Consider the following 22,150-nt stretch of genomic DNA (forward strand, 5'->3'; position numbering starts at 1 on the left):
GTGAGGAGTTCCAGGCCAGCTTGGCCAACATGACAAAACTCCGTCTCTACTAAAAAAGCGAAAAAAAGAAAAAAAAGAAAGAAAAGAAACTAGGTCGGCGTGGTGGCGCGCGCCTGTAGTCCCACTTACGCTGGAGGCTGAGGCAGGAGAATTGCTCGAACCCAGGAGGCAGAGGTTGCAGTGAGTCGAGATCATGCCACTGCACTCCTGCCTGGGCGAGAGAGTAAGATTCCATCTCAAACAAAAAACCTTGAAAAAGCCCTGGTAGCCTTTAATCAAGTAAAAAAACCCTGCATTTTACTACTTGCTCCGGTTGCAGGCCTTCAGCGAGAAAGAAGAAATGGAAATGCAAATCCCTTTGTTAGTTGTAGGAAACAGATCTCAAGCAGCAGTTTTGTTGCTAAGGCCCCAGGTAAACGTGGGGACTGTGCTGCTAGCCTAGAGAAGGCGCAGTCGAAGGTTTCCAACTGGAGCAGTCCTTCCGGGCCACCGCATCCGGATCCAGCCTCCCGGGTTTTCGAAGACTCTCAGCTGTTGCCTTGGGCTCCGTTCCGTGCCACACCTGGGCCTCCGGCGTTTCTCCCCGGCTCTTGCCCTCCCCAGCTGGGGCGGCCGCGACCCCGCCGAGCAGGAAGAGGCGGAGCGCTGGACGGCGGCGGGAAAAGAGCGCGCGGAAGGGCTCCTGCCACTGCGCCACCTCCCCTGGCACCGTCCCACCGCTAGCTGCTCCACTTCTGCTCCGTCCCGCCGCCTGCAGCGCCATGCCCGTCGCCGGCTCCGAGCTGCCACGCCAGCCCTCGCAGCCCGCCGCCCAGGAGCTGGACACCCAGCCGCGGCCGCCTCACGGGGAGCAGCAGTACCTGGGGCAGATCGAGCACATCCTTCGCTGCGGCGTCAGGAAGGACGACCGCACCGGCACGGGGACCCTGTCGGTGTTCGGCATGCAGGCGCGCTACAGCCTGAGAGGTAACGGGCGGGAAGGAGGGAGGCGTGGCTGGGGAGAGCGCTCGGGAGCTGCCGGACGCTGCGGACCCGGTTTGGTTCTAATTTCAGTCTTGCGAGGGAGGGGACGCACCCTCCTCCCCGCTTTACAGACGCCGAAACTAAGGTCCCATTAGGGACGTGATTGGCGCTGGGTCACACGCTGGAGCGACCGCCAGGAGGTGAGCTCGGTCCCAGCGGCTCCACGCCAGGGCTCTCAGTCACCCCGGTGATGCCGTGGCCCCTGAGGCGGGTATGACCTGGCAGCGTTTGTCCCACGCTGGAGAGTGAGGGAGGGCTGTCCGGGCTTGACCGCGCGCTGTTACAGAAGTCCTGGCTTTTGCCCCTCCTCTTTCCTCCCCTGTTGACCATTCCGCTTTGCAGAGTTTTCAAAAACTGGAGCGAAAATGATGTGGGCGGGGCAGAGGCGGCGGGAAGAAGAGAGAACTGAGGCTGGCGCGGGAACTTGACTTCCTGGCGGTCTCCCATCCAATCCCCACGAACCAGCTTTCCTCTTACACCTTGAAAAGAGAAATTCGGAAGTCCGAGTATAAGTTCTTGTTTGTGCTTTCCTCTTTTCTTCTCAAACAGGATCACCCCAGAGAAAAAATGCCTCTCGGGCTGTTGGTGTCAGGCTTTCAGGGGACAGTGGGGCGGGGCGGGGTGCGCACAGGACGTTAGGCTGCCGGTGGGGTGTTCTGTCATCCTGGATCCTGCGCCTGCTGCGTGGGGGAGGGGACTCCTCCAAGGTGTGTAAGCCAGGGGCTGACCTGGACCTCTCGAAGAAATGGAGCGCAGCCTTGACACAGGGGTGGAGGTTGTTTTGAGTGCGGGAACCCATTCTTGGTGAGGCGGATTCACTGTAAGTAGGGGAAAAGCCCTCCAGCCCACACCTATCTAGAGACTGGAATACACACCAGCTGCTGTGGCTGATCCGCCTGGGACAGCTTGCGAAGTTTTGTCTGAACAGTGGGATCCACTTTTCTGCAGCTCCAAGACCAGGGCCTTTGATGAGCCATAGACCTCATTTTTTTTTTTTTTTTTTTTTTTTTTTTTAAGATGGGGTTTCACCATATTGGTCAGGCTGGTCTCGAACTCCTGACCTCAGGTGATCTGCCCACCTCAGCCTCCCAAAGTGCTGGGATTACAGGCCTGAGCCACCGCGCCCGGCTATAGACCTCATTTTTAACCCACCTTGCTGCTTATACATTGAGCAAGTTACTTCTCATATAGCTTCCGCATATTTAAAAATGGAGGAAATAATGCTCAGTACGCAATTCTGATAAAAGCAGGTGCTTGCAAAATCTCTCTTTGTTGTCTGAATACCTCAGAGAGTGTGGGGTGAACGAGTACTGCATTTAAAGATAAGCTTTTACACTTTATTTCTCTGCGGCTGGACACTTCTGATGCATCCCTTTTTGTCCCTGGGACACATGCTGGGTGTTTTCTTCACACTGTTGCGACAGGATTAGCACTAGTGGGCAGTGGATGGTAGCTCTTCCCTTTTTTCCACGTGGTCATCCCTGCCCTCCCCACCATCTCACTGTGTGGAATTCCTGTGTCCAGTAGTCAGTCACCAGGGCACAGGAGTGCTGTCTTAGCCTGAATTGGGTCACTGATGTGACTTGCAGCCTGGGAGTTCCACCCTGATCTATGGCGCCCACTTTCTGGGAATCTAGGCTTTCTGGATACTCCAGGACTTCACGTCCCAGGGCAGTTTTGTTTCTTGAAGAAAGTTGGATGGCATGATCTGTCTTCCTATCTTGAAACTGTATGGCAAATTGTTTTTCAGATGAATTTCCTCTCCTGACAACCAAACGTGTGTTCTGGAAGGGTGTTTTGGAGGAGTTGCTGTGGTTTATCAAGGTAAAGAAGTTGCCGCTATTAGAAGTCATTAGTCTGTTCTCAGCACAGCAGCCAGTGTGATCCTTTCAAAAGTCAAAGCAATGGGGTGTGGTGGCTTGTGCCTGTAATCCCAGCACTTTGGGAGGCCAAGGGAGATCACCTGAGGTCGGGAATTTGAGACCAGCCTGGCCAACATGGGGAAACTCCTGTCTCTACTAATAACACAAAAATTAGGCAGGTGTGATGGTGCATACCTGTAATCCCAGCTACTTGGGAGGCTGAACATGAGAACTGCTTGAACCTGTGAGGTGGAGGTTGTAGTGAGCTGAGATTGTGTCACTGCACTCCAGCCTGGGCAACAGAGGGAGAACCCATCTCAAAGAAAAAAAAACAACACAAAAGGTCAAAGCATATCATTCCTCACCCTCAAGCCTTTAATGGCTCCATTTCACTCAGTAAGAGCCATGGTCCTTATGGGGTCCCTTTTTCGGCTCTGGCCTTAGCTGCCACTGTCTGCCCTAGCCCTGCTGTTCTCCTTGTGAGTTTTTGAGCACACCGGGACGTCCCTACTCTCTGGAACCTTCTCCCCTCACACTAGGCTGCTCCTTTACTTCCTTTGAGTCACTACTCGGGCAAGCCTTCCTAGACCTCCTGATTTAAGACTGACTTTCCCCCAATTTCCTTGGTTTTTCTGCATAGATGAACGTCACCATCTGATGTATGTCAGCCTTTCCCCTCCCCTGTTAGAAGGGGGACAGCAGACAGTAAATAAATAAGTGAACTGTGCTGTAAGCTTTGTGAGGGCAGAAGATTTGTTTCTTATGTTCACTATTGTATCCCCAGGGCCTTGAACACAGCCGGTCACACAGTAGGACTCAACATATTGATTACTAAGTATAGATACCACCTGTGTTCCCATGTTCATATAAACTAGGAGAGTCTCTTGAGTAACAAGGTGAACCCCTTCCAGAGGGCTGAGTAGGTACCTCTGGTAGGGGCCAGAGTGCCATGAAGACAGGCAGCAGCCCAGCCCAGCTCCTCTGTGTTCTGTGTCCTGGTCTAGAACCAGTGATGTCTGACCAGTGCTTGGAAGGTAGCTGAGGGTGGGCTCAGGTCTGGGCTGGATCCTTTCTATAGAGCACTTGGTGTGGCTTGTATGGTTTTGGGTCAAGCCAGACCCAAGCCCTCTTATCCCATTTTAGAAAGGGATTAAATTTGGATCCAGCCCAGTCTGCCATAGCTCTGTGTTCTTGGGGTATTTTGTTCTGTGTTGGCCTATCTTAACCAACAGTGAGCCTCGGATTTGAAACATCAAAAACCTCAGAAGACAACATTATTTTTTTTTTTTTGAGACAGAGTCTCACTGTGTCGCCCAGGCTGGAGTGCAGTGGCACGATCCTGGCTCACAGCAACCTCCTCCACCTCCCGGGTTCAAGCAATTCTCTGCCTCAGCCTCCTAAGTAACTGAAATTACAGGCTCCCACCACCACCCCCGGCTAATTTTTGTATCTCTAGTAGAGACAGGGTTTCACCATCTTGGCCAGGCTGGTCTCGAACTCCTGACCTCAGGTGATCCGCCCGCCTCAGCCTCCCAAAGCGCTGAGATTACCAGAGTAAGCCACCGTGCCCAGCCCCCCTGTTTTTAACTTAATGCTTGAATTCAGAATTCTAAGAAGTCCTTGCCAGGAACATCAGACTTGCCTCTGATAGTCGGAGTTGCTCCTTTGGCGACTCGATCAAATACAGGAGTCGATGCACCTGCACTGCTGCTAGGGATCTGTGGGCAGACGGGCGGTAGGGCTACGCAGTAGCTAGGATCTATTCAGTGCCAAGCATTTTGCTTGCATCATCTAATCCTTGCAGTAATATGATAAATATGGTGTTCATTTTATAGATGAGGACAATGAGGTCAGGGAGAGAGAATAGGCAGGGGTAAGAGGAGAAGGTAGGTGGAAGGGCCAGGCATCGAGCCCAGCTCTACATGGCATCAGTCTTGCTTGTTAGAGCACGTCGTACCCAGAGGCACTGGAGGCAGATGGAGTCTTTCCTTGACCTTGAAGCATGGCGAGGATACAGGTTAAGGTGTCATAGGCCAAATCTAATGGAATGAAATGTAAGAGAAATAAACATAAGGCTTTGTACTTAGCAAAAAATAAAAAAGAGCAGCTTGTGTAAGTACAGATTGGAGAGAAACACAACTTTATAGTGGCATATATGTGAGTAAATTAGGGTCCAAATTTAGTCCAATGTGACATATATTTGCCAGTAAAGTAAAATACTGATTAGTCTGATTATTAGGAATATCCTGTATGCCAGGTAGGAGATACACTGGACAGATTGCACATAGGCATTAAATTCATTTTGGGGGATCATATGTAGGTAACATATTTGATTAAGAAACATAAAACTCAGATCGGTGGAATACTTAAAGCACTTGGAGGTCTTTAGTCTAGAAAGCTTAGTTGAGGGGAATGGAAGAAAACATCTAAGATGATGATTCCAAAGAAGGGATCAGACTGTCCTAAAGCCCTCAGAAATCTGGGCTGGGACCAGCCCGCTTAAAGATAGGATGGGCTCCACATGAGTGGTGTCAAATGCCCACGTCCCAGCAAGTCAGCAGGGACCGGGGGGTGTCTTGTAGGGGGTGTGTCAGGGGGATCAACTGAGATGGCTCAGAATTCACTCGGATGCCTGCTCTGCTCTCCTCATCTCTTTCAGGGATCCACAAATGCTAAAGAGCTGTCTTCCAAGGGAGTGAAAATCTGGGATGCCAATGGATCCCGAGACTTTCTGGATAGCTTGGGATTCTCCGCCAGAGAAGAAGGGGACTTGGGCCCAGTTTATGGCTTCCAGTGGAGGCATTTTGGGGCAGAATACAGAGATATGGATTCAGGTGAGGAGACAGAACAATGCCTTCCATTTCCTGAGTGCCCTTGCTAGCATGTGTTTGCTCTATTGTTTTAGATAAGGTCCAGGTGATGAGTCAGTGTCACAGGAGCTGATGTATAACTTTGACCATGTGAGGGATGGTGCCGAGTTAAGCCACAATTAAACCTCATGAAGGCTGTTTCACACTCTTGATGATTAGCAATTATTGGGTGCTTGGTACTTTCCATCCTTGTGTCATTGGCAGATAGCTGCATGGTTGGTGTTTGTGTTGGGGAATGGGAAGTTTATCCATGGAACAAGGGACAAAACGCCCCCATTGCTTTGTGGAATCTTTAATCTCCCTTTTGAGGCTGAGTCACAGTGTGCTGTAGGTGGTGCTGCTGTGAAGCACAGTGCCAGGATCACCCTCCGCTCCCAGCTCTGCAGAGGTGGAGAAAGAATGCAACATCTCACTCCTGGACTTCCACTTTCCTGTTACTGTTGGTGTCACCTCTTACAGAATGTCACAGAGCCCAGCCCATCCCACCTGTCCCTAGGAAAATCAGACGCCTACCTTGGATGTGGGGTATTATGTGCAATTTACTAGCTGGGCAGAGATCAGCAACCTGGAGAGTGTGTCTCATATAAGGGGACAGTCACATCTCATCCCCAGCCACCTGGAGAATTTGGGCCTGGTGGTATCAGAATTCTTCAGTAAAAACCTGAAATCTACATTTGATGTGCAATCATGAGATTTTTTTTTTTTTTTGAGATAGTCTTGCTCTGCCACCGGGCTGGAGTGCAGTGGCGCGATCTTGGTCACTGCAATTTCTGCCTCATGGGTTCAAGCGATTCCCCTGCCTCAGCCTCCCGAATAGCTAGGACTACCAGTGTGTGCCACCATGCCCAGCTAATTTTTTGTATTTTAGTTGAGACGGGGGTTTCACCATGTTGGCCAGGATGGTCGTGATCTGACGTCATGATCCGCCCACCTTGGCCTCCAAAGTGCTGGGATTACAAGAGTAAGCCACCGCGCCTGGCCCCATGAGATCTTTTAAATGTTAGCAACATCAAGAAGTTTAAAAATGCTGTGTGGACCTAGCATAAGCAAGATCCTAAAGGCAGGCAGAAAGTAGAATGGTGGTTGCCAGGGACTGGGGAGAAGTGAGGGATGGGGAGTTCTTGTTTAATGAGCACAGAGGTTTTGTTAGGGATGACGAGAAAGTTTGGGAGATGGATAGTGGTGATGGTTGCACAACGTCAGGAATGTACTTGATGGCTCTGAATTGCACACATAAAAATGGTAAGCTTAATGTTACGTATACTTTATCACAATGAAGAAAGATGCTGTGTGGGTCAAGTTGTTTATACAGGTAAGTATTCTGCAGGTCGTTGCCTGCACCTCAGTGTAGGCTGTCCTTCCTAGGATGTGAGGCTGCTTCCCTGGCTTCATGAAGCTTTCAGTCCTGTCTAGTGTTCAATTATTTCTTGTTGCTTAAGAGGCCTAATAAAATTATGGTCTTAGTTTACAGTTGTATGACTGCTTAGCTGTTGGATTTTAGTAGGGAAGTTTGTCCCTTTTTGTTTTTAATTTTGTTTTACAGATTTCACAGGAACTTTTTTTTTTTTAAGGCACAGAAAGTTTCCCCGGACACTCTACCCAGTAATAATATCTTGGGTAACATCCTGCATACGTTGACATTGGTGCATTCCTCAGAGCTGTCAGATTTTGCTAGTTTTACATGCACTTGTGTATGTGTGTATTTGCAATTTTAGTGCAGGTAGATGGATGTAACCACCATAATCAAGTTACAGAACTACACCACCACAGTTCATCTTAAAAATCTTTGATGTTACCTTTTTTGGAACTGTGGCCATGAGAGTACTTTCTCCCAAAATTTTGAGAACTACTGAACCAGAATATAGTCTGACACTAATAGGTAGAAATTTAACCAGAGGAGATGATGAAGCTCTACCCTTCAGTTAACAAATCACTTCTCAACTTCCAGTTCCATCTCAGAAGGAAGGAAAGGAATTAAAATCCAGAGACCAGAAATGGGAGCAAAGTAGAAGGTGGTATAATCATTATAGAGGTTTCCTGATGTTTACAAGTCAGTTGTGTGCTGAGCTGCTGAACTCTAATTTTAGGTGGAAGTGTCAGAAGCATGCTGCTGAGGTGATAGAAAGGAATCCATGGTCCTCTGTTAGTTGGAAAGTATATAGAATGCTGTAGTCCACGTTAAGATTATAATACCTCCTGTGAGACAAGGAGAAACTAGATTTTGTCAGTGAAATTGTAACAAGAATGGTTGATGGGTTTAAAGCCTAAGTTCGTGGGAGCACTGGAAGAAATTAAGATTGTTGAGATTGGAAAGGGTTAGCTCTGGGGGGAACAGGAGGAGGTGACTCCATGACAACCAAATATTTAAAGGACTGTGTAGAAGAGGAAATAGGCTTTGTTAGGGCTCCAGAGGACAGAGGCAGCAGTCACGGCCTTGAACTCAATCCATTGAGATCTACAAACTTCGGAGTGCACTAGATATCTTGTAGCCATGGGTCAAGGGGGACCCTGGGTGAGAGGCTGTAAGAGATGACCTCTAAGGCCATCTCATGACCTTTGTGATTAATGTGTGTACCTGTCCTTTTTGACACTTCTATAGATTATTCAGGACAAGGAGTTGACCAACTGCAAAGAGTGATTGACACCATCAGAACCAACCCTGATGACAGAAGAATCATCATGTGCGCTTGGAATCCAAGAGGTTGAAAGAAGCCCATCATCTTCATTTATACTAACCATACTCTTAGGGGGAAGCGATGTGGTTTTGTGCAGAGCTACCAGAGGGAGGCAGGACCCTGGGAACTTCCCCTAGCCACATGGCTGATTGTGTGACCTTGAGCAAGTCTCATTTTGCTCCACTTTCACCTTCAGATCATGAGATTGGGCCCAGATGATCTTAATTTGTGTATTTATACTCATTCTTACTCCAAAAAGGGCTTTAAATTGCCTAGAAACTACATGTAAGATCTTAAAATTTTAAATTGAAGCAGATGAAGTTCCAGGTCGCTGCCACCTCACTATTATTAACATTTTAAACAATTTTATTGTAAAATTCAACTCTGCCAGGGTGTAGGGCCAGGAGTGGTGGCTCACACCTATAATTCCAGCAACTCCAGAGGCCAAGGTGAAAGGATCAATTGAGCCCTGGAGTTCGAGGCTATAGTGAGTCATGATCATGTCACTGCACTCCAGCGTGGGCAACAGAGTGTGAGACCCTGAGTATTAACAAAAACAAACAAAAACTCTTATCAGGATGTCATAAGTACTTAGGGTGGAATATTTGCATCTGTAATAGATAATTTTTTTTTTTTTTTTGAGACACAGTCTCACTCTGTTGCACAGGCTAGAGTGCGGTGGTGTGATCCCGGCTCATGGCAACTTCCGCCTCCCGGGTTCAAGTGATTCCCATGTCTCAGGCCCCAAGTAGCTGGAACCACAGGTGCACAAATTTTTGTAATTTTAGTAGAGACAGGGTTTTGCTATGTTGGCCAGGCTAGTCTTGAACTCAAGTTGGCCTCAAATGATCTGCCCACCCTGGCCTCCCAAAGTGTTGGGATTATAGGCATGAGCCCCTGTGCCTGGCCATGTAATAGAGACTTTTAATATAGGAGCTGTGCCTGAAGCACCAGTTTCCTGTGGCAAATGGAATTATTCCTGCTGCATTTGTAACTGAGTGCCACGAAGGTAGCCCAGATCCCTTCAGCTCTGATGGAAGAGCATTGCTTCAGCCGTAAATGTACATCTGCAGAAACCTTGTGCCAATGGACAGTCAGTCTATCTCAGCTCCATGCCGTGGCTGTGGGGGCTGTGGGTTATGGACATCCCTGCAGCCTGGTGGCTTGCTTTCCTGGTCTCCACTGTATGAGTTGGCTTCTGTTTCTCTCCTGTTTTACTTTGCCTTTAGCTGTGGTCTTTCAAACCACCACCCCTCCTTATCTTCCTCTGTGCTGGTTCCTCAGATCTTCCACTGATGGCGCTGCCTCCATGCCATGCCCTCTGCCAGTTCTACGTGGTGAACGGTGAGCTGTCCTGCCAGCTGTACCAGAGATCAGGAGACATGGGCCTAGGTGTGCCTTTCAACATTGCCAGCTACGCCCTGCTCACGTACATGATCGCGCACATCACAGGCCTGAAGGTGGGCTATCTTGGGAAAGGTGATTGTTGCCAGCCTAACACACTGAGCTCTACAGTTCTTTAATATGGAAAAACAAATAGCAGAGAGTTTAGTCTGATTAGTTTTTAAATTTGCTATGATAAGTAAGACATGAACCGGCTTTTACTTTGAAACCTTTTGTGGAGCTTTTCTGGCCCTGTGGTCTATATATACTAACAGGTCTGTAGAGATTGTTTGTGGTACAGCTTCTGTGAATTTTCTCAAAAGCTATGTGGTGGTTGGGCATGGTAGCTCATGCCTCTAACCCCAGCACTTTGGGAGACTGAGGCAGGAGCAAGCGCTTGAGGTCTGGAGTTTAAGACCAGACTGGGCATCATAACAAGACCTGTCGCTACAAAAAAATTAAAAAACTACACTGGTTAAATTATTTTTTTTAAAAGCCTTGAGGTGTCTGCATACTCTAATGATTTTAAATGATGTTTAAAGGAATTGAAACTAACACGCTGTTCTGCTTTCTCCCCTGGGGTTTATAGCCAGGTGACTTTGTACATACTTTGGGAGATGCACATATTTACCTGAATCACATCGAGCCACTGAAAATTCAGGTAAGAATTAGATGTTATACTTTTGGGTTTGGTATCTTCTCTTAATAAAAGGTTGATTATGGAACAGGTGTCTGCTCAATGCTGTGTCCAAGATAAAGATGACTGCTCCGAATGTGGGGCTTCAGTTTAGGGAGAAGTGGTGGGTAGGTGGGTAGGACAAGGCAGGCCTCTGCCTCAGCAACCATGGGCATTTAACATGCCAGGTGCTGTAAGGTACCAAGCACCAGTACCAGAGAGGGAAGAGCCACATTCAAGCCAGGAAATTATCCAAAAGGGAGCATTTTAATTCATATTTTAACCTGAAGGAGAATTGAAGTGCAAATGTTTTTCTTTCTTTTTTTCTTTTTTTTTTTTTTTGAGATGGAGTCTTGCTCTGTCTGCCAGGCTGGAGTGCAGTAGCTCAATCTTGGCTCACTGCAACCTCCACCTCCCAGGTTCAAGTGATTCTCTCACCTCAGTCTCCCAAGTAGCTGGGACTACAGGCACATGCCATCATGCCCAACTAATTTTTGTATTATTCGTAGAGATAGGGTTTTACCATGTTGGCCGGGCTGGTCTCGAACTCCTGACCTCACGTGATCTGCTCACCTTGGCCTCCCAAAGTGCTGAGCACAAATGTTTTTCATTAATTTTACATTAAGTGCACTATTTAGGTCTGAACTTCAAAAGTCTGTCCAAATCCCTAAGTCATAGCAGACAACAAATGATTTGAAATGGCAATAAAAGTATAAGTTCATCTGCTTCATGAGCCCTAAGGAAAAAAAGACTCAGAACCAGAAACCTTTTAGCCCCTTCCAGGTTAGATCCAGATTTTAAAAGTTACTCCTGGGTGTGGTGTCTCACACCTGTAATCCCAGGACTTTGGGAGGCTGTGGCAGGTGGATCATGAGGTCAGGAGTTCAAGACTAGCCTAGCTAAGATGGTGGAACCCCATCTCTAATAAAAATACAAAAAATTAGCTGGACATGGTGGCGGGCCGCTAATCTCAACTAATCAGGAGGCTGAGGCAGGGAATTACTTGAACCCGGGAGGTGGAGGTTGCGGAGAGCAGAGATCACGCCACTGCACTCCAGCCTGGGCAACAGAGTGAGACTCTGTCTCAAAAAAAAAAAAAAAAAAAAAAAAAAAAAAAAAAAAAAGTCACTCCTTTGAGGGAGCTTCACTGCTCTTGAGTGGAGGGTGACTTAAGGCTTATTCTCTGGCTTTCCGCTCCAGTCGTTTTTAGACATAGTAACAGGTCTTCACATCCTGTCTTCACATCCTAATTGCCACTGTCTGTTCATCCCAGGACTCCTGGCTTTAATCCCTTTCTGTTCACTGTCCATGCATTCATCTTCCCTTCTTTCTGCCAGGGACAGTTGGGTTAGGGATTGTGGAATTCAAGCAAACTTAGAGCTACTATGAGTTACAGATTGACTGTGTTCCTGTCTTTAATAAATTTGCCAAGAGTAATTATAAGAACTTACACCTTGGCTGGGCGCGGTGGCTCACGCCTGTAATCCCAGCACTTTGGGAGGCCGAGGCGGGTGGATCACGAGGTCAAGAGATCAAGACCATCCTGGTCAACATGGTGAAACCCCGTCTCTACTAAAACTACAAAAAATAGCTGGGCATGGTGGCACGTGCCTGTAATCCCAGCTGCTCAGGAGGCTGAGGCAGGAGAATTGCCTGAACCCAGGAGGCGGAGGTTGCGGTGAGCCGAGATCGCGCCATTGCACTCCAGTCTGGGTAACAAGAGCGAAACTCCGTCTCAAAAAAAAAAAAAAAGAACTTACACTTGATGAGGCACGAGGCTCCTGTCACTGTGTAATGTCACTCTCGATCTGTGCAAGAGAACAGCTGGTTACGCTCCAGTCGTGTTGCATAACCTACGGCAAGGTATCTAGAGCATCATACTCCTGTTAAATAAAACTTGATCACATCCTGTGTACTTGTTTCATGGACATGAGGAGCAATTACAGCAGGTTGTAGAGTTATGGCAAAATAACAGTCTTACTTTGTTTTTAGCTTCAGCGAGAACCCAGACCTTTCCCAAAGCTCAAGATTCTTCGAAAAGTTGAGAAAATTGATGACTTCAAAGCTGAAGACTTTAAGGTTGAAGGGTACAATCCGCATCCAACTATTAAAATGGAAATGGCTGTTTAGGATGCTTTCAAAGGAGCGTGAAGGATATTGTCAGTCTTCAGGGGCTGGGCTGGATACCAAGGTAAAAGTTCTTTTTGCTCTAAAAGAAAAAGGAACTAGGTCAAAAATCTGTCCGTGACCTATTAGTTATTAGTGTTTAAGGATGTTGCCACTGGCAAATGTAAGTGTGCCAGTTCTTTCCATAATAAAAGGCTTTGAGTTAACTCACAGAGGGTATCTGAAAATACTGAGATTATGAACAAAGTGAGGAGAATGAAATGTGTATGACTTTAGCAAAAATATGTAGGTACATTTCAATCCCATGTCTTTATAAAGAAGGTTGGTGAATTTCGAGAATTTCACAAGCTTTTCTCTCAAATCTAAGGATGCTGAGTAACACCATCAATCATAATGTAGAGTGTGGTTATTGTACATTTAATGTTACAGTTGTTTTATAAGTTGCTATAATAAAGAAGTATTCTGCATTTGTCCACACTTTGTTCATTCTGTATTGCCACTTATCTGCTCAGTTCCTGCTTAAAATAGATTTAACAGAACTCTCCTCAATAAACATGTGCTGTATTCTGGTTTGGGTGCTACTTAAAAGAATATTGTTTAGACATAGTGACTATATTTTGCCCTGTTTTTCCATGAGCCATCTCATTTTAACTGCATCTTATCCTCAAACTGTAATGACCATTTAGGAAAGAGGTTTTTTTGTTGTTTGTTTTTTTAAACTTACAACCTTAAAGGGTTATTTAAAAATAGTCTGTGGAATACCATTTTGCCCTAATTAGCTTCAGCATGGTGTGAACTCTAATAATATGTTTAGATCAAGCAAGAAAAAGATCCAAAACCACTTCGGGGCTAATGAGTGAAATTTTTTCCCTTTGTTGCATACCCGATACCCCCTGGTGTTGCACAACTATTTTTATTCTGCTAATTTATGACAAGCATTAAATAGAACAAGGAATTATTCCAACAAGTTATACAACACGTTGCTTGTTTTCAAAGTACAGTTTAATGTCTAGGTGCCAGCCCTTGATAGAAATTTTTTTAACAACATCTTCCTGGACTTTGGGTTAGTTAAATCTAGACCTATTCAAGGATTAAGTAGGATAATGTGTATTGATTTGTTAAAAGAATCAAGTAATAATTACTGAGCTGATTCCTAAGGGTGTATGACTTTTAGCTGAACTAAAAGTTTATCTTGGTAGGTGCAATCTTGGATTTTTTAAAAATCTATTTTTGTAAAACTATTTCCAAGAAATTTTAAGCCTTTTCACTTCAGAAAGAAAAAAGGTGTTGGGGCTGAACAGTTAATTTTCTTGAGCAGCAAGGAGTTTCTTCCAAACTTCACCATCTGGATACTGGTGTTTCTTTACAGATTCCTCCTTCATTTCTGTTGAGTAGCCAGCATCCTATCAAAGATAAAAAAAATTAAGTCAAGTCACTTTAACAACCACCTGGAACAAAAACAGATTTTATGTATTTCTGCTCCTCCAAGAAATGCTTTTACGTCTAAGCCAGAGGTGATTAGTTTTTTGTTTTGCTTTTTCTTTTTAGATGTAGTCACTCCATCTGTCACCCAGGCTGCAGTGCAGTGGTGCGATCTCGGCTTACTGCAACCTCTGCCTCCCAGATTCAAGCGATTCTCCTGCCTCAGCCTCCTGTGTAGCTGGGATCACAGGCATCCACCACCATGCCTGGCTAATTTTTTGTATTTTTAGTAGAGATGGGGTTTCACCATGTTGGCCAGGCTCTTTTGAACTCCTGACCTCAAATGATCCACTAGCCTTGGCCTCCCAAAGTGTTGGAATTACAGGTGTGAGCCACCACACCCAGCCCTGAATTAATATTTTTAAGTTTTGACATTGTTGAAAATAGGGCAGAGGAACACATTTTACTGGCTACTTGCCAGGGTTAGTTAACTAAACTCATCAAACTCTGATAATAGCTTGACTTCTCTTGGTGAAAATGAGCCATGATCTCTTGAACATGATCAGAATAAATGGCCCCAACCACACGATTGTAGTCAAAACATTTTAGGTCACTAACTTGCTAGATGGTGCCAGTCTTTTTGCACAAGGAGTGCAAATGTTAAGGTCTCCACTAGTGAGGAAAGGCTAATGTTAGAGAAGCCTTGTCAGAGGCAATTTAACCTCCAAGCCCTGGCCTTCAGGCCTGACGATTTTGATACTGACAAACTGAAGAACCGTTTGTTTCTGGATATTGCAAATAAACCAGAGTCAAAGTTTGGTGCTCTATTGTCTAGTTCATGAGACAGGTGTGGTAGTGGCTGGCAGCATCTCCTCTGCAGGGTTCCGCAGGCCACAGCGCACCTTGGGAGGCATGTAGGAAGCCCGCTGGATCATCACAGGATACTTGAAATGCTCGTGCAGGTGGTCAACATACTCACACATCCTAGGAGGAGGGAATCAGATTAGGGCAATGATATCTGAAGTCAGATCATTCACATGGTGCTAACTTAAAGCAGAAGGGGCAAGTACCACTGAAATGACAGAGTCGGCCAAGGCTTAGCTGTGTTACCACAAGTTTCTAGGCAAGCCCCTACACCTCTGTGTCTCAGGTGCTTTTCATCTAAAATGCAGCAATGTGGGGTGGGGACTTCGATGAAATGAACCACAAAGTCACTTGAGAGGTTTTGTGATGCCTTTTAGAAAGCACCAATTCAGACTCTGTGAATATCTGGAATTATTTGGGTTCCTCTGGTCAAAAGTTAGATGAATAGATTAAAATCACCAAATGCTGTGATCTGTTTTTCAAGAAGCATTTGTATTTTTTCATATGGCTGTAGCAGTTGCCAGGGGCTTGGGGGCTTTTTGGCAGGCAGGGTTGGGAGGCCATTTTGACACTGCCTCATTTGAGCACCTAGGGAACATTAGCACTGTGAAGCTTTCTCAGTGTAGTTTGCACCTGGAAAGCAATCCCAACAGACCCATGGGACCACAACTTAGGGAGGTGGGACATACTCACCCCCATCCAAGAACCGAGACGTCTAAGGAACCGAACCCAGGTAAAATACATTCCATACTCCACCCAAAAAATGAAATCACCAAATGAGGTTCCTTTCAGCTATACGAATGATTTACATGAAGAGCAGAGGATTTAGAATCAGATCAATTTGTGTTCAGGTTCTGCGTCAGCCACTTTGGATTTTTGAGGCTTGGGGCAAGTGCCTGAGCTCTGCTGCCTGACTTCCATCACCTGTTATTGAACAGCTGTGATAGGCAGGCTGATATGGTTTGGATTTGTGTCTCTGCCCAAATCTCATGTTGAACTGTCATCCCCAATGTTGGCAGCAGGGCCTGCTGGGAGGTGATTGGATGATGGGAGGTGGTCTTTCATGAATGGTTTAGCACCCTTTCTCTGGCACTGTACTCAAGATAGTTATCACAACATCTGGTGTTTAAAAGTGTGTAGCATCTTCCTCGCCCCACTCTCTTCCTCCTGCTCTCGGCCATGAGAAATGCTTGTTTCCCCTTCACCTTCCACCATGATTTTAAGTTTCCAGAAGCTGAGCAGAAGCTGCTATGCTTCCTGTACAGCCTGCAGAACTGTGAGCCAATTAAACTTTTTTTTTTTGAGACGGATTTTCGCTCTTGTCGCTCAGGCTAGAGTGCAGTGGCACGATCTTGGCTAACAACTACAACATCTACTTCCCGGGTTCAAGTAATTCTCTGGCCTCAGCCTCCCCAGTAGCTGAGACTGCAGGCGTGCGCCACCATATGCAGCTAATTTTTGTATTTTTAGTAGAGCTGGGGGTTTCACCGTGTTAGCCAGGATGGTCTCGATCTCCTGACCTCATGATCTGCCTTCCTCAGCTTCCCAAAGTTCTGGGATTACAGGTATAAGCCACTACACCCAGCCTACCTGTTTTCTTTATAAATTACCCAGTCTCAGGTATTTATTTATTGCAGAGCAATAGACTAATACAGTATAAAATAGTCCAGCTATATTAAAGGACAGCACCTGTCTACTCACCCCCTGAAGAGAGAAACTGTTACCATTATTACTGAAGCCTCCTGTGTACCCTCAAGGGTCCCATTTACCTCTCACAGTGCTAAATTTGGTGTTTTCCTTTCTCAATGCATGCTTTTGTGCCTTTGCTGTATACTTGTAGTGATCTTTCTGTGAGACATTTAATTCCAGGAGATAAGAAAAGCATAACAAGCAAAGCAAAGCCATATGTGTGCAGATGACTGGGGGAGATTGTCCTAATTTAAAGGCCACCCGGGCATTCTGAAAATAAGATGAAATAAATGTGCGTCCAGATCATGGAAGACTCCAGCGTTGGGAAAAGGAGATTGGACGAAAGTACAGAATACATGTGATGAAAACAGGATCTGGCTGAGGGAGTAGTGTGGCTGCAAGCCTCACCTTCAACATACTTAAAAAGTAAAGTGAGTCAGCTACCAGACCCCATCCTAGCAGGCAAAATGACTGCTGGTGGGTCTGTGCTTTTACTTCCCCGTGTGGAGAAGTGGAAGCAAAACCAGCTCCGCCTGAGAGTTATAGGACGGGCCCGTGGACAAGGTCTTGGTGATTTTGGTCATGAAGGCAGAATTTACAAGCTCTGGCCTGGATTGAGGAACCCTACTGAAGCAGAAAGTATTAATGCCACATTACTGACCTGTTTTTAAGGCTTGCAGAGACTGATATGTAGTCAAATAGAATCAGGTGCTGCACCAGTTCACAGAGGCCCACTCCACCAGCATGGGGGCAAACAGGAACTAAAAGGAAATCGTTTCTATTTAATGCCAAGAGTAGGGCAGAGAGAGGAAGGGATGAAAGGGAACTTTCTGGTTTTTCTTATTGCCCACAGGTGATTAAATCATTCATTTAGGAATGAAATTCCAAGATGAAAATCATCAACAATTCCTGGATTAAGGTTACATGAAAGTTAGAAAAACAATTGAAATGGCAAACTACAGACTCCTGTGCATGTGAATTCCAAGCCATCAAGGGAGGTGTCTGATTAGTGGGGAAATGAAGGTCTGGTCTGCAGCGCCCTTACTTTCAAACTTTTTGGCCATCAGCAATACTGAGAGGTTCTCATTGACACTGCCCAGTCTGCAACTGTCAATCTGGAGGAACTGCAGGGCCTTCGCCTGTAGGAGTTGCTTAAATATCACTCTATTGTGGCACTGGAAATAGAATTGAAAATAACACCAACAGAAGTCAGCCTTGGCCTTTAGGATCTCTAAACCTGGCAACGTAGCTACTCTATGCCAGTCATTATGCATCAGTGGCCTTCAGGAAGCCCAAATTGTATTTCTTCTTTGTTCTCACTGGGCATGAGGCAAGCTTTTATAGTGTGGGCAGGGACCTTTTGTCCACTTTACAAATCTGCTAATGCAACAGTGTGAGTCAGGTCAAAATCACACTGGCTTGCCATTTAAGAGGGAATGACTGTCACAGTGAGTGACAAGTGGGAGATGAACCGAAGCACCAGGATGAAATACAGTGACAGTGATGAGCAGGTGGCACAGATGACGACACGGTACTATGGCAGAACAGTATTGCTCCTTTTGCTGGGAAAACAGAATCTGCTCCTCATGCTGCTCTCCTCGTGGGCTGACTGCCACAGGTTTTGGCAGACACTTGGGCTTCATTTATAAGCTCAGAAAGTGAACACAGTCATGTTTATTCAATTCGAAAGCCGGCTTTCTTAAAACCATTTTCTGCACTTGCAGTAGCAACTTGAAATTGCTGCCTTGTCAATTTCAATTAGACACTTTGAAAAAGATACCTGACCTTAGTCATATGAATTGGAGAAATGGCCACAAACGTTTTCTATATCTGACTCCAGACTCTGATAAAATGACCCAATTTCTAAGATGATGAAAATTTCCCAACTCAGTACAGCAGATAATGGAGCCTAACACACAACTGTGTCCCCCAGTCACTGGTCAGCGTGTACTGACCCCAAAGGGACATCACTCACCTGTTCTCCTGTGGCAACGCCAATTCCTAACGGGACCAGTGCCTGTGAAATAGAAGGCAGCCTCGTGTTATTTTCCTATGTTTTGAACTGCAACTCCTAATGTTTAAAAACATTTATAGCTGAAGGAGGAAATGGCCCTGCTGTTGAGACCTGAAGATTCAAGACTGGCAGAAGGATGTCCAGGAGAACACGAAGGGCTCCATGTATCTGCAGAGGAGAAGGGGAGTGCTGCTGAGCTGCTGCCACCAGCCCCGTTCCTGGCCAGGGCTTTGCAGGTCTCCTGCAGTGTCTTCCCTCTCCAGCCTGCGCAGTGGCGTAAGGACAGGGTCACTCGGAGCGGCTGATTGTGAACTCACAGGGTCCAACCTTCGGCCCACTCCTTCCTGTGGGTCACCACTCCCTCGATTCCCTTTGTGTTGCCTCATTGAGAAACCTCCTTCTAGAACCCACACACACACACACACACACGCACACGCACACGCACACACATATTTTTTTTTGAGATACAGTCTCGCTCTGTTGCCCAGGCTGGAGTGCAGTGGGGTGATCTCAGCTCACTGCAACCTCTGCCTCTCAGGTTCAAGCAATTCTCTGCCTCAGCCTCTTGAATAGCTGGGATTACAGGAGCCCATCACCACACCTGGCTAATTTTTTTATTTTTAGTAGAGATGGGGTTTCACCATGTTGGCCAGCCTGGTCTTGAGCTCCTGACCTCATCATCCACCTACCTTGGGCTCCCAAAGTGCTGGGATTACAGGCATGAGCCACTGCGCCCAGCATATTTTTTTTTGTTTTTTTGAGACCGAGTCTTGCTCTGTCACCCAGGCTGCAGTGCAGTGGCATGATCTCAGCTCACTGCAACCCCTGCCTCCCGGGTGGAAGCGATTCTCGTGCCTCAGCCTCCTGAGTAGCTGGGATTACAGGTGCACGCCACCACACCTGGCTAATTTTTGTATTTTTAGTAAAGTCAGGATTTTGCCATTGTGGCCAGGCTGATCTCCTGACCTCAGATGATCAGCTCACCTCGGCCTCCCAAAGTGTTGGGATTACAGGTGTGAGCCACTGCACCTGGCCTCATGTCTTTGTTGATTCCAAAATCTTCCTTAAGGCAGGAAAAAGCCATGAAGAAAACTAAAAAAAAAAAAAATCATTTTCCTTCCAGCTCAGTGGGTGGCCTTAGACCTCAATCTGCAGATTAGGCTGAGCCCATTGCTTACCTGGTAGACTCCTCACCTGGTGAGGTACTGAACTCTGTACCTGAACACAGCCCTGCTGCTCTCTGTCCTCTCATCTGGCCCCTGAACACTACCTCACTCACCTGCCACATGGGCTCTGGGCACTCCCCTCCATCCTCTACTGGGACTGTGGCTCCACAGCTCCTCTCTGCAGGCATCCTTGGTTTCTCCCTGGTTTCCCTTCCCTTTGTTTAGGATCATACCACTCACACTAATAGCTAACACTTTTGGAGCGCTAAGTACCTGTCAGGTGCTGTGCAAAACACTGACTTAAAGATTCCTGGTCTCAATTAGTGGGAGAGGAGCCATCGTTATCCCCATTTTATAGAAAATAAGAAAACAAGTGTGCCGGGTGTGAACTATTCCCGGATCACAAAGCTAGAAAGTGGTAGAGCCTGGGCTGGAACTCCACTCTGAATCATTAGACTAAGCCAACTTCTCAGCAGAAATATCCCTGCATTCATGAGCCAAGTGTCCCTGATTCCAGTGCTGGCCCTGCCTCTCATAGGATGTGTGGCCTTGGGCAAGCCCCACCTGTGCCACTGAAAGCCTCGGCCTCCTCACCTGAAGAAGGTCTTAGTTTGAGCAGATGGTCTGTAAGGCACCTTTTCAAGCTAACATTTTATGCTTCTTAAAATTTATTTATTCATTTATTAGAGACGGGGATTTCACCATGTTGGCCAGGCTGGTCTTGAACTTCTGACCTTGTGATCTGCCCACCTTGGCCTCCCAAACTGCTGGGATTACAGGCATGAGCCACCACGCCTGGTGCTTCTTAAAATTTCTAATTTGAGTATTCTTTGTTCTTTATCTCGAAAGAGAAGAGAAAGGGAGAAATGGAGGAAGGGGGAAGAGGAAAGGCCATTTGACTTATTCGTTCTAGCATTTTAAGCATATATGTTTCTGGCACTGACTAGGGGCCAAATGTTTTTAATATTTCCTGAATCTGCTCTATTTGAGCTGCCCTCTCCCTTTATCTCTCCCAGATGCCTGGACAAGCCTTCTCACTCCCATCCCTGCCTGGATTTCTCCCTGTCCGTTCCTCACCTCCCACACACCCTCTGTCTCAGTGTACTCTGCATGTAGCCACCAATCACATCATCTGTGCTCCAGCTGTCACCATGCCGTCCTTTCACTGGAGAAGCTGCCCCGGCTCACTGACTGGCTGCATCCTCTGAGTGGACAGACCCCATAATCCAGCCCCTCGTGCCAGCCTGTCTAACAGCTCCCTGGTGTGTGTCCTGTGTTCCCTTGGGCATCTCCACTGTCCCTGCGTGGACCTGCAGGCTCTGCAGCTGCTCCTCCCTCAGATACACTCCTAAGGGGCCTCCTCTATGTAATCAAAACCTCAGAGGGTTAAAGCCCTGAGGAGCTTCCTAGGAGATGCTCAAGTGGGCAGAGATCAGGTTGGTGCTGGCCAGCTGGCATTCAGCAGGCCATAGCCACCCTGTAAGACACCTAAGAAGAAAAAGCAAGTGGGACCCAAGGTGAAAAGTCTTGTTTCCCTGTGGCTCCTCACCTGAGATTCCTGTTGTGCAATGATTCCTTGGAAAGTTTGGGTTCTGTTTAAATAACGAAGGCTGTGGTTGGTCTGTGGCTCCTGTTCACCCTTCCCTCACCTGGGGCTTAGCTTTCCTTACGGAGTCAGCTCTGGCCGTCCCCCTCGTTCCATCCCACACCCAACGTCCTCCTCAATGAACTTTTCTACTGTGCTCGGCATTCAGTGCCCTGGCTCAGATTCTTCCAGTCTTTGTTCACGTATCTCAGCTTTTCTCTCTGGAGAGGCTGCAAAGTGAAGGAGGAGGGTATTTCTGAAACCCAGGCTTTGGCAGAGCATCCCACATAACATAGATCACATGCTGATTTGCTGAGAGAAACGGAGAACTGGTCCCTGAGCCCCCAACTCTGTACCTCCAGTACGACCCATGAGTTTATATGGGATGATCAAGGTGTCCCTCCTAGAACTGGAACCAAGACTGCTCCATCAGAGTTAAAGGTGTAAGATCAACACAGAATGGGGAGTGTGCAGCTGTGCAAAGTCACCTCAGGAAAAATGTTGCTAGGCAGGCAGGATGTGGCTATAAGCCACATGAACATACAGTCTTGTCACTTAATGACAAGAATACCCTCTGAGAAATGTGCCCTTAGGTGATTTCGTCATTGTGTGAACATCACAGAGCATATTTACATGACCCCAGATGGCAGTGACTACTCCATACCTAGACTATATGACATGGCCTATTGCTCCCAGGCTATAAAACTGTATAGCATGCTACTGTACCGAATGCTGCAGGCAACTGCAACACAATGGCCAGTATCTAAACATACTTAAACACAGGGAAGGTAATG

General features: G+C 46.7%; 2 protein-coding genes across 6 annotated transcripts in view; one reads left to right on the plus strand and one right to left on the minus strand.

The window, feature by feature from the left end:
* The first annotated feature begins 630 nt into the window (after positions 1 to 630).
* TYMS (thymidylate synthetase) lies at positions 631 to 13,086 on the plus strand. Its single transcript, XM_032293257.1, has 7 exons — positions 631 to 966; positions 2,774 to 2,847; positions 5,545 to 5,719; positions 8,355 to 8,456; positions 9,715 to 9,890; positions 10,403 to 10,474; positions 12,482 to 13,086. Exons 1-7 carry the CDS (start codon positions 762 to 764, stop codon positions 12,617 to 12,619), a joined length of 942 nt encoding a protein of 313 aa, XP_032149148.1. The 5' UTR covers positions 631 to 761; the 3' UTR covers positions 12,620 to 13,086.
* A 517-nt stretch (positions 13,087 to 13,603) lies between these two features.
* Positions 13,604 to 22,150, minus strand: part of ENOSF1 (enolase superfamily member 1) — a 41,061-nt gene continuing 32,514 nt past the window's right edge. Inside the window, exons 12-16 of one of the 5 annotated variants that reach the window (XM_032293254.1) lie at positions 18,567 to 18,608; positions 17,637 to 17,766; positions 17,253 to 17,352; positions 14,941 to 15,022; positions 13,604 to 14,019 (exon numbers count right to left, since the gene is read on the minus strand). In XM_032293254.1, coding sequence (XP_032149145.1) covers positions 13,918 to 14,019; positions 14,941 to 15,022; positions 17,253 to 17,352; positions 17,637 to 17,766; positions 18,567 to 18,608 — 456 coding nt within the window. In that variant the 3' untranslated portion in view covers positions 13,604 to 13,917. The remainder of the gene's footprint in view (positions 14,020 to 14,940; positions 15,023 to 17,252; positions 17,353 to 17,636; positions 17,767 to 18,566; positions 18,609 to 22,150) is intronic. The other 4 variants (XR_004273447.1, XM_032293255.1, XR_004273448.1 and 1 more) reach the window with 4 other exon arrangements.

This window comes from Sapajus apella, unplaced genomic scaffold (genome assembly GCF_009761245.1).
Source record: "Sapajus apella isolate SASKATOON/1434 unplaced genomic scaffold, GSC_monkey_1.0 scaffold29, whole genome shotgun sequence".
In the NCBI taxonomy this organism is placed as follows: Eukaryota; Metazoa; Chordata; class Mammalia; order Primates; family Cebidae; genus Sapajus; species Sapajus apella.

Excerpts from the sequence above, each read along its gene's own strand:
- TYMS (XM_032293257.1), top strand. The coding sequence starts at position 762 with ATGCCCGTCGCCGGCTCCGAGCTGCCACGCCAGCCCTCGCAGCCCGCC. Across the intron at positions 967-2,773 it reads GGCGCGCTACAGCCTGAGAG|ATGAATTTCCTCTCCTGACA; the intron begins GTAACGGGCGGG and ends ATTGTTTTTCAG. Across the intron at positions 9,891-10,402 it reads CGCACATCACAGGCCTGAAG|CCAGGTGACTTTGTACATAC; the intron begins GTGGGCTATCTT and ends TGGGGTTTATAG.